The sequence below is a fragment of the Littorina saxatilis genome, linkage group LG8, assembly GCF_037325665.1.
Source record: "Littorina saxatilis isolate snail1 linkage group LG8, US_GU_Lsax_2.0, whole genome shotgun sequence".
NCBI classification, from domain to species: domain Eukaryota; kingdom Metazoa; phylum Mollusca; class Gastropoda; order Littorinimorpha; family Littorinidae; genus Littorina; species Littorina saxatilis.
Window position 1 is genome coordinate 42,755,906 of NC_090252.1, and position 12,500 is coordinate 42,768,405.

The 12,500-nt window shown below is 42.1% G+C and overlaps 1 protein-coding gene across 1 annotated transcript in view; it reads right to left on the reverse strand.

Annotated features, from left to right (window-relative positions):
• Positions 1-942: 942 nt before the first annotated feature.
• Positions 943-12,500, reverse strand: part of LOC138974669 (uncharacterized) — a 15,787-nt gene continuing 4,229 nt past the window's right edge. Inside the window, exons 3-7 of the mRNA XM_070347389.1 lie at positions 12,044-12,259; positions 11,591-11,656; positions 6,725-6,842; positions 1,906-2,063; positions 943-989 (exon numbers count right to left, since the gene is read on the reverse strand). Coding sequence (XP_070203490.1) covers positions 943-989; positions 1,906-2,063; positions 6,725-6,842; positions 11,591-11,656; positions 12,044-12,259 — 605 coding nt within the window. The remainder of the gene's footprint in view (positions 990-1,905; positions 2,064-6,724; positions 6,843-11,590; positions 11,657-12,043; positions 12,260-12,500) is intronic.

Sequence of the window (12,500 nt, forward strand, 5' to 3'; positions counted from 1 at the left end):
ACACACACACACACACACACGACATATATACTACTAACCACATGAAACAACGCCCATACGCACAGGCTCACACGCATGCATACGCGGCAACCAACTGACACGTACATACACATAAACATGAAACTTAGAAACAATAACACACGTCTGCAACCAGAAAGCAATCACACACAGACTGATCATCTAGTCACAACTGTTGATTAGAGCCAGCCACATACAATACACAAGAAAATGGGTTGATTAAAATCAACATGGTCGACATGGTCGAAGCAATGTTTTCATAAAAGAAGCGGTATTGTACGGGCACATGTTGAATTTGGGTTATATGTGTTGCAGAGTATTTGAAAATCCGTAGGCATAAAAACATGCAAAGAAGAGTGATAGGTCCCTGTTGTGAATATAGTCAAGTGCATCAATTGATTACTAATGTTTCACACTAGTTTTGCTGTTACAGCAGTCCCTCTCATGAACGGACACCCTTGGGCCAGTGCAAACCTGTCCGTACAATGCAGGTGGCCGGTCACGGGAAAGCCCCCCCCCCCCCTCCCCATCACACACACTCAGGCACACTGACGGACTGAGTGAGTCTTTGCTACTGGTGAACGAGCTCTACTTGTCCTAAAACAATAAGGTCAAACTACTACAACTTATATAACTGTCCTGTAAAAATGACGTTAAATCATCGGTGTCAGAAAAAGAGAGATACAAGAAATACTCAAATTCCTGAGGATACAGGCACCCCATGAAAGCAGCCACGAACATACTCACAGAGGCACACATCCTTGTGCAGATACTTTGCAAAAATATGAATTGAAAACCTGCATATGTGGTAATTTAAAAAAAAAATTTGTGTGGCTTTATTGATTACTTCAGGCAGTAACTTTTCCCTGTCCAATTTTCTCTTTTGTCTCTCTTACCCCTCGCTTACCCCCCCCCCCCCCCCCCTTACCCTCCACTCCCGTTACTCAGCCCCGACAGCACAAATTTGTAATCTGTAAGGCAGAGAACACATTTTCTAAAAGGAAGACTACTCATCTTCAATTATATCCAGAGATCTTCCAACTGTCTTTACCATAAGCCAAGCGGTGGAGTCTTATACCCCCTTTCCACACAACCGTTCTAGGTCCCGTTCCCGTACCGACCAAGGAACGGTGCGGGCACGGGAGGGATCGGGACAGAACCGCGTCGGTAGGGACGGCTAAGTTTGGGATGCATGTTCAAATTTTTAGCCGTTCCCCTCCCGATCAGAATGAACGGTAATGGAACCTCATCCCATATGTAACGGAACGCTTGGATCGTTAAAGGAACTTTAAACAACGGTAACACAACGGTAGCGCTCTCACACACTGAGTTGTCATACCCGCATTCCACACATCCGTTCTAGGTCCCGTTCCCTTACCGACCAAAGACGGCTGCCGCTATGGTCAGACGCTGCTGAAAGATGCCAAAAAACGGCCGTTTTTTGGCATCTTTCAGCAGCGTCTGACCATAGCGGTCCATTGTTGTGGCAGCATTCCTTGGTTGGTACGAGAACGGGACAAAGAACGGTTGTGTGGAATGGGGGTATAACTTTTGACACCGACAAACTGAAGAATGAACAGATCTATGAGGTAAGTTTGCAACTGGTCTGTTGTGCAGCGATTTTCATCTGCTTTCATATTCATGTTGTCTCAGCCACACTGGCATTTCCTGTAACCAACATAAAAACAATATTCATCTGTCGATATTCTGCTTCTTATTGCCAGCTATATTTAAACACACACACACACACACACACACACACACACACACACACACACACACACACACACACACACACACACACACACACACACACACACACACACACACACACACACACATATGAGGAAAGGTCCTCTCCGCCGTTTGAAAACCATTCACTCAAACACTGGCTAAATGTAAAACGGAAAGAAAGAAAGGCAAAAGTAAATACATAAATAACAAAGAGCAATGCACAATGTAACAACATGTCGGGGGAGTCATGCTCACCTTGTTCTGGTTCTGTTAGTGGCACCTTCTCATGTCGCTTGTCTTTCGGTGGTCCCCTGTAAGGAGGAGATCAAACTAGTCGCAATACGTTGTCGTCCTATGTCCTATTGCAACCTATCCTCTCTCTCTCTCTCTCTCTGCCTGCCTCCCTCCCTCCCTCCCTCCCTCCCTCCCTCCCTCCCTCCCTCCCTCCCTCTCTCCCGCTCTCTCTCTCTCTCTCTCCCTCCCTATCTCCCTCTCTCCCCCTCTCTCTCTCTCTGTCTCTCTGTCTCTCTATCACTCTGTCTCTCTCTCTCCCTCCCTCTCCCTCTTTCTCTCTCTCTGTCTCTCTCTCTCTCTCTATATATATATATATCTCTCTCTGTCTCTCTCTCTCTCTGTCTCTCTGTCTCTCTCTCTCTCTATATATATATATATATATATAAATATATATATATATATTTGATTATATTAATGACATATACTACACGGCTCGTTCTGTGAGTTTTTAACTGCTGCATTGCAAGTGACATCTTCACACTTCAAAACCATTTTAATCGACTTTGCAATCCCTCATCCAGATTGTCACAAACCAAAAGGTGCTCCCCTTGGCTTACGTTTTAAATGTTTATTTGAATATAGACATTCACATTTGAGAATACTGTGGGTAGTTAAAAAGAAACAAAAGAAATAAACAGTATGTGAAAGAAACAAAAAGCAAGACGAAATCCACATTTCTCCGCCTTGTCTCGCCTGTGGATGATTGCTTGTTAGGTCAACATCAGGCTATATAGCTATTCTGATGAACACGTGGGGGAATTCGGGGGCTGTGATTGGATGGTCTCTTCCGATCATCAAAGCATAATGCTACGAAAGTCGGCCATTTTTCTCAATATCCAAAAGCATATTGTCAATAACAAAGACGCATGGTTCCGGTTTACCCATCTGTACCACGCGGCGATATTTCTATCGACAACAGCATACACTGACAACTTGAAATTATTCTCGGGAATGATTTTCAGCTTTACAAATGTCGATAGCATACCCTTTTCTGCTAACTTCCCGATGAAACAGGACTAAACCAATTATTTTCTCTCCCTAAATACCACAAAATGCCCAAAGTCGAAAGATGTAGTACAAACAGGGGAGTAAAACGGAACAGCCGTTTGTGTGTGCCTGTGTGACTGTGGCTGAGCTCAGTTGCCTGACACAAGCTTTCGCATTCAGCTTTTCGTATCTCGTAACTCCACACTAAATACCCCACCTCCCCTCTCAAAGTATTGATGATCAACCCCAGGTACTAACATTCATGAAGTTGTTTAAAAAACGTATTTTAATGGAGGTTGAAAAAATCGCTTCATGACGAGACAAGTTTAATGCATACGAGTCGAAGACGAGTCGCATTATGATTGTTCGAGTCTAAATATCGGACATTATTGCTACGCTAAAAACACACTAGCGTTTATATTGCATTTCTGACCTTACTTTCTTGTTCTAAACTGGCAAAATGACAATGCTTGCGTTGATCTCAGGTTCAGTCAGTAGCAGACAAATTCCCTTCTCATTCAAGGGACGTAACCACTCGATGAAACGGTTTCGAAGGAATCGAATTTTGGGATGCAAACTATTACATTTCACCACCAGTTGCATTAATTTTCAATAAAATGTGTCCGGATTTATCCCTTAAATAAGTTAGCCACTTTAATTTGACCGGGTAACAACATTCCAGTGAGGTTGAATGCGAAAGCTGTTCTCAAGCGAAACCGGTGTGTGCATACATGTTTACCTCCCTTGATAAGAACGTGTCTGTTGGTCAAAAAATGGAGCAACAACGACCCAAAACACGTTTTGCAACCTTCACGCGCGAAGAAATTACCGAAAAAAGAGCAAACTTACAAAATGACAGTTTTTGCGTCGATGCGTTGATCTCAGGTTTTGATAGCTCTTGTTGTTGGTCTATGCTTGGAGTCAGTTTTTCTTCCACAGTCAGAAAGCGGGCAGTGGTGTGCATATCTGCGCGAACATGATGCGCGTAAGAAGTGTGTCTGCTATCAAAACCTGAGATTAACGCATCGACGCAAAAACTGTCATTTTGTAAGTTTGGAACAACAAATCAAGGTCATAACAGCTATATAATCGCTATTGTGTTTTCAGCGTAGCAATAGGGTCCGATATTTAGACTCGAACAAGTATAATGCGACTCGTCTTCGACTCGTCGGCATTATACTTGTCTCGTCAAAATATCGGACCCTATTGCTACGCTGAAAACACAATAGCTGTTATTGTGTGTGTCGGAGCTAGTTTGTTGTGTGACCCAATGATCTCGTTTATATGACATACACACGTGTCAAAATACAGATTATTGATGTAGACTATACAAACTTAAACTATGGTTGTACTAGAGTGCACGTTCTTCCACATAACAATTACATTTAAAACTTTCTCCCTAACTGCAACATTTCATGCGTCAAATGTAACAAAAATGCACGTACTATTTTTGTTTAATCCACTTTTTTCTTAGAACAGAATATTACAATGTTAAGCTGAATTTTCAGTAAAACGATCTGCTTGACCTACGTTAATGGGATGAGTCGTACGTGTCACAAATGAAATAATTAAGGTTCCTGCCTTCCTGTGTTAAAGTGCAGCTGTCGGGTTGTGGCTCTCAAAATCTGTTCCTTAGAATGAGTTATCATGAAACTGAAACTATACTTAAAAGTTACTTGGTGATTTTGACAGCTTGATAACACAAGTCCGAAGACTTTAGACATGCTACAATGTCTTTAATCGAAGAAAGTTTGCATTCTTGGCCGAGTCAATGCAGCCCGCTCGAAAATTACTTCCCTTGGACGCGTGACGTCAGCCGCGGAATCGGCCGGGTTGAACGGTGCTCTCTTTATGCCGTGTAATGGGCGCAATCGGGTTGTCTAGTCAAGCCCTCAAGCATACTTCACGGGTAGGCGAAGAGAAACTTAGGATGGGGTGACTTCTCCCAGGCCAAAATTTCGCAGTAAAAAACATGAGTTCATAACATGTCTTCCGTCCCCCTCCTGCTTTTGTTCCACTTGAACCCTGTTTTTGTTCAACTTATTGGCAGATATTGTCACGCGTCGAGGAACACAAACACACACACACAAACACACTCACACACAGACACACACAGACACACACACACACACACACACACACACACACACTCACACACACACACGCACACACACACACACGTGTTATCACACATATGCACACACACACACACACATACGTGTTATCACACACACACACACACATACGTGTTATCACACACACACACACACACACACACACACACACACACACACACACACACACACACACACACACACACACACACACACACACACACACACACACGATAACCATCACAAACACAGTTTGACAAATTCAACTTTGATTTTTTGCGGCCGAACCCCCCTCCCCCATTTTCCACACTAGATCCACTGTTTCATCTTTGTCTCCGTCTCTCTTCATTTTATCTTATCTCGTCTATCTACTTGAGTGAGTAACTGAAGATGTATTATCATCATCTCTTTCCTAGATTTTCCCATCGACAGAGTTGGCTTTTGTCTTGAATTCAGTACCTCACACGTACACGGTAATTGGTGTGACACCTCAAGCGGACCTTCTTCATAAGTGTACAGTGTCTGCTGACAAGGGACACGAGGGTCTGTGGTTGAGCAACTTTATGGTTTAACCGGGTGGACTGGAGGAGTAGCAACAGCATGTGAACCACTTTAGAAATGACTTGTAAAGGTTGCAGTCGGTCAGATCAAAGAAGAGAACATGGGAACGTGGGTCTTGAGAAGATACCACCATCCTAATACTTTACTTTGTGCAAGAATCAATCACGCGTACAGCATTACAGATGTCCAGCTGTAGTCTACATTGTACTGTAAACTTCACAGCGGCCTTATCGGCTTCCTCGAGTGACGTCACAGCAAGGCTAACGCTGCGGCGTCTTTCTTGTGCTGACAGAGTTGTCGGTCGCGGATTTTGAGTCGTTTCGGCCTGCCAACTGCTTCGTTGTTTTGCGGATTGTGAGAACTAGCAGAAAGTTTCACGCATTTTAATGGTTTCAAACTAATGATGAAAGTGTCTTCTGCTGGACCAAATCAACAGTCTTTAGTTGAATCAACTCGGAAAACTCTTAAACGCGTTTTTGCACGCGACTCCGCGCATTTTTGAGACCAGGCAACCCGACAGCTGCCCTTTAACAATGTATACAACACCACACATCAGGCTTGCCTAGGCGTAGATACATAGGGGCATCAAATCATTTTAACACCAGGAGGGATATATTGTTTACACGTGCCTTTGATCATTTCCTGTGGAGGATGATAACGTGATATAAAACAGCTGTAACTTAATTGCAATAACAATTGGACTTTGTGTTGTTCAGCGCTATGAAGTGTACTTTGATATTAAATAACATTTGAAATCTGCAAAATGAATCTCCAAGCAAAAAGCAAACCAACACTAACACTTGGTACTTCTTGTCATCATGTTTCCTGGGGTTGCAATCATTAAAAAAAAGCCGACAAATTAAGTCAATTATCAATGGGGAAACATCGACTTTTGGGAAAATAACGTTTTTAACAAAGCTGTAAAGCAATCAAGCTGTAGGCAAAGAGCGCTCGCAGTGTTTATCCTACCATGAAACACTAATAAAGTTTGCAACCAGACAAAGACTAGTACAAACCTCGAACAGAATTGATTCCTCCTGCAGAAGATGACAATGAAACCGACAACCAGAACCAGAATAAGTACAAGTAGAACGATGGTTACAATATGGAAGGTTGTCGATTGCTGTGATGTGTCTGAAAGATAAACAAACATACAACATGATGATATAGGATAAAGATGAGGATAAGAATAAGATTCATATAGTCCTGTGAGGTTACCTTCATGCAAATTCGGGCTTCTTTCTCTCTCTCTCTCTCTCTGACTCTCTCTCTCTCTCTTTCTCTCTCTCGCTCTCTCTCGCTCTCTCTCTCGCGCGCGCGCTCTCTCTCTTTCTCCCTCTCTCTCTTTCTCCCTCTCTCTCTCTGTCTGTCTCTCTCTCTCACTCACTCTCTCTCTCTTTCTCTCTCTTTCTCTCTCTCTCTCTCTCTGGGGAAAGTTAGCTGCCATACAGTATACGGCGCTACCCGGTTTTTTTTTCTTTTTTCCTGAATGCGTGTATTCATGTTTTCAAGCCCTGAGACTGTTGCTGTGCACTTGAGTTCTTTATTGTGCGCATGCGTGCACACGGGGGTGTTCGAACACCGAGGAGAGTCTGCACAAAGTTGACTCTGAGAAATAAATCCCTTGCCAAATGTGAGGATCGAATCCATACCGATAGCGACAACTGGTTTTAACGCCAGCGCCGCTACCGACTGAGCTATTTCCCCGCCCATATATGTATATATACGACTTGTGTCTGTGTGTGTGTTTGTGTATCTGTGTATTTGTGTATTTGTGTGTTTGTGTATTCGCCATGCACGGCCAAAGTTCTCGATGGATCTGCTTCAAATTTGGTGGGCATATTCAGGTAGACCCGGGACACGACACAACCTGGTCGATATTTCAACACGTGCTCTCAGCGCGCAGCGCGGAACCGATTTTGGTTCCACCTCAGCTATTTTGGTTCCACCTCAGCTACCCGGGCCCCCATACCGACACACCAAAGCCAAAGTTCTCGGTGGATCTTTTTCAAATTTGGACACCGTATTCAGCTACACCCCGGACACAATATCATCGATGAGATATTTCAACACGTGCTCTCAGCGCGCAGCGCTGAAATGATTTTGGTTTTTGTGTTCATTTCACCATTATAAGTAACTCTTCCTTATCTTCTCATCTTCTCCAGGTTTTCAGCGTTTACCTCCCTTCCTTCGTATGGTGCACTAATATAGTGTGAGTGGAGCGTCTTCGGATATTCCCGGCGTTCTGTTACTGTTACTATTTTTAGAAGGTCAACGCAGTGTCCAGAACGTAAATTGGACCCGTAAATTATCCTCACTGTCAAAGTGCAAAGGTCGAATCAATTTATAGCCACGCGAAAAATACACTGTCATCTATCTCTCTATAGATACGGCTTCTCTGTGTTTTTGTGTGTGTGTGTGTGTGTGTGTGTGTGTCTCTCTCTATGTGAGCAACACCTGTGCATTGTTCAGTTCTGTTTGTGATGTGGTCTGGCGGCTTTTGTGTAATTTTATGTACTGGCCTTTCTTTGAGAAGCTTTAACTTGCTCAGTCCTGTTTGAGTAGAGTTCGCCTCCAAAGGTGATTAACACGGTTACATTCGTCGACAAGGATGGGACTCGATATGGTCAGGAATGGCATTATGGCCACTGAATCATTTTCCTGCTGTTCCATTCCACGAATCTGGGAGGGACCTAAGCTTGGCGAGCTTGGCGGGTCCATTGTTCGGACCCGGCGAAGCCGGCGTACGGCTCTAAGTACTTCTTCCCGGCGAAGCCGGCTACCCGGCGAAGCGGGTATTCATTCTAGTATATGACTAAGTGCCAAAAGGTGCTCACAGAACAGAAGACGACTTTGTTTTACAATAAAAATGTTTCTAAAAACGTGTGTCTGCTGAAAATTGGTGTGTGTGTGGATGAATGTGCGAAGAGATAGTGGACATAATTTCGTGTGTCTGACTTGAACGGTTTTGAAGTTATCTTTGTTTAAAGTCAAAAATAACGCCAAAACCGGCCATCTGAAAAAGGACATCGTGATACCTCGTGTTTTGAATATGCCACAGAAAAATAACAAGAAGCACAAATGAATTGCATTTAGTTTGATTGAATGCCTGAAACATCGCTTTACAGACGAGACCAAACGTCAAATCTAAATCTCGAGAGAATTTTTTTTTTTCGATAACCGAATTTTAAGGTGTCGCACGCAAGATGTGTCGTCATCACGGCATACATTTTTCAATCGCAGATATTTACTAAATTTCTTTTTCAAAAACTCTGGAATTGATGTCGACACGTCAAGCGATAACGGTGTATCAAACTGCTGTCTTTCAAGTAATCCAGCAAAGACTGCAGAACTTTTGAACAGCATTTTTGAAAACGATTTGAAAATTTCGTCATATCTTGCGTGCGACAAAATGTTCGGTAATTAACGGTTATTTTCTTTTAAAAACAAAATTTACATGTACAAAGATCTACTTCATCTACGGAACCACGTGACACATTCTGTGTTCAAAATTTGTGAAGAAATCACGAACCACGAATGCGCTATCAAGTGTTGAAATTATGTCGTCAACATCTTTTCAGATCTTGCGTGCGACACCATCTTGCGTTCAACATAAAATGTCACTACCTTATCGAGTTTAATGGGTAAAACTAACTATTTGTTGTCTTAGTTTAATCTTCTTAATTAAAAGCGTAATAAAACCGAACTTCCAAGATGAATTTTAATTGAGATTAGCGAAAGAGCGGGCACGCAAGTCGACCTTAAAGTAAAAGAATGATAACACGAGCGTTTGTCGTGTTGTCTTGCGTGCAACACATTGTCCAAAAAGGAAAATGTATATTTTTCTCAGACGTTTTTTAAGTTGAAACCTTGAAACTTCACACACATTTGGGGTTTAATCGCCCCCATGCATGGTAAAAGTCTTGTTGACCCTTGTAAGATTTCAAGGTCACGGCTGGGTCACATGTGGTTCAGAAAACGGATGAAACATATTTTTTCAGAGATTTTTGAAGCTAGAACCTTCAAACTTCAAACAACGCTTTTGCTTAATGATTGTTCAACATGGAGAATTCAAGGTTGATCCTTGAGAAATGTGAAGGTCATAGCAGGGTCTCGCGTGGGTAAAAAAAAAAGGAAATTGTATTGAACTTCAATTTATATAAAACCAAAGTCTGGTTGATCTGTTTTAAGATTTAAGGTCAAATCATCAAGATCAACAATTATAAAATAAGCACTTTCACCAATGTCAAGTGAGCAATAGCAGCAAACGTGAGTCTTATAAAGATTATCACTTTTTGTGTGACCTCAACTTGACCCCTCTGAATGCTCTCAATCATGGAAATTGACCACACTTTGATTATAACCAAACAACATCAAAACTTTGGAATGTGTGAAGTTTCAAAGGTGTTGCTTAAAAGGCGTTCGTGAAAATGACAATTGTATGTGTCTGACTTCAATGCGACCCCGCTGCGACCTTGACGTTTGATTTTATCAACCAGACTTTCATCATGTGTGAATGACTTCAAACACTATAAAACTAGTTGAAGAAATTGACAATTTTTCAAAGTTTAAGCCAGATGGCACTGCTGTGACCTTGAAATTTGACAAACATTAACCAGGCGGTCACCTTTTTTAGAAAATATCCTTAAAGATCTTTAACCTTACTGTGACCTTGGAATTTGATGAGGTTTAATTTAACTTGCGTAGTGTGCCAAGTTTCAAGGCCCTAGCTTCAAAAACATATGAGAAAACCTCATTGAAAAATGTATATGTTTGACCTCAACGCGACCCTGCTGTGACCTTGACTTTTTCAACCAGACTTTAATCGTGTGTGAACGTTATACACTAGAACTGTGTGTATTTTCAAAGCTCGTGCTATAAACGCGCTGAATAAATTGAAAATATTCCACATTTGGACCAGATGTGACCCCGCTGTGACCTTGAACTTTGACAAAGATTAACCAGCAGGTCACTTTTAATGAGGTTTTATAAAAATGCTGAAAGTATGTGAAGTATGTAAAGTCTAACTGATCTAGTATTAAAACATGTAAGACGTGACAACGACAATTTTCCAGTTTGCAAAGGAAATTTAACCTCGCTGTGACCTTGAAATTCAATGTTGTTTAATGTGATGTGCACCATACCTGGAGGTCATTATACTTTGGTTGTGTGCCAAGTTTCAAAGCCCTAGCTTTAAAAACGTGCGAGATAACCTTAATGCTATGACTCAGTGCCGTTTTGAATGATATAACGAACAAAATTATCGTTATTTGTAAAATCATTTGGGTAAATGTATCTTTTCTTTTCGTAATTGGGTTCCAGCATCTGTTGTCTTAACAAAAATCACAATATCAGTCGTGTTTGTCAACTTTTATTTTTTAGCCCCTTTGTCCGCTTTTCGTGCGCACCTTTTGGCACTTAGTCATATGTATAGATGAACATGAACATTGTACCTAGTGTACAAGTGTGTTCGCAGGGTTTCCTTTGTTTGTGTCTTCGGGTAGCACGTGTAAGTTACCTCCTTCCACAAAGCAAGGTCGACACTTTACGTATGTGATTTTAACTTTTGCATGTGTTCAGGATGACGATGCACCAAGATACATACATGTTACCCCCCTCTCCCCACATAGCTCTCTCTTTCTCTCTCTCTTTCTCTCTCTCTTTCTCTCTCTCTCTCTCTCTCTCACTTTCTCTCTTTCTCTCTATCTCTCACTCTCTCTCTCACTCTCTCCTCTGTCTCTCTCCCTCTCTCTCTCTCTCTCTCTCTCTCTCTCTCTCTCTCTCTCTCTCTCTCTCTCTCTCTCTCTCTCTCTCTCTCTCTCTCTCTCTCTCTCTCTCTCTCTCTCTCTCTCTCTCACGTAAACACGTCAAACACAACTTACCTGCGCCATTTGATGAAACTGGGGGTTGAGTAGTCTGTGTTGTAGTTGAATACGACGTTGGTTTTTCTGCAGCATGACAGCGGATATGGATCGAACAAGACAATTTAGAACAAACTGGTGCGTGTGAGTTCTCAAACAAAATGTCTGAATTTAAATGGCATTCGTCTTTTAAGCATGCTAAAACACTACGAGACACCGACCTTCACCTACATAAAAAAACACGCACACACACACACACACACACACACACACACACACACACACACACACACACACACACACACACACACACACACACACACACACACACACACACATTTACTTCTTATTCATTATACTTTTGTTCTGCTCACTCACAAAATCATGATCAATGACTTCAATAAGTATAGCTGGATATCAAAACTGGTTTACACACAAAAAACAAACAAAAACATACTTATTTTGCATGTTTACCTGATACGCTTAGGGAGCACGATTTCACAGTCACACCGGCTGGAGGAGGGACGATGTGACACGAGTAGTTCCCAGCGAAACTAGCTCTGGTGGATGGAATCGTTACCGTCAGACGATCACTGATCTCATAGTTGAACTCATAGCCACCTGTGACTAGGCATTCTGGCTTCTCTGTATTTTTTGCCCATGAACATTGCAAGACGTCTCCATCTCCATCTGAAGAAACAACAACACAAATTACGTGCACAACACACAAACACCCACACGCACACACACACGCACACACACACACACACACACACACGCGCGCGCACAAACGCACATGCACGCTCAAAACAATGAAGGAATATTTGGTCTATGACCATATTTCGAATACAAATTCGCCATTTCACCAAATATTATATGACAATATATGGTTAGGCAATTATACATAGGATTCCGTAAAGGTTATCATGTG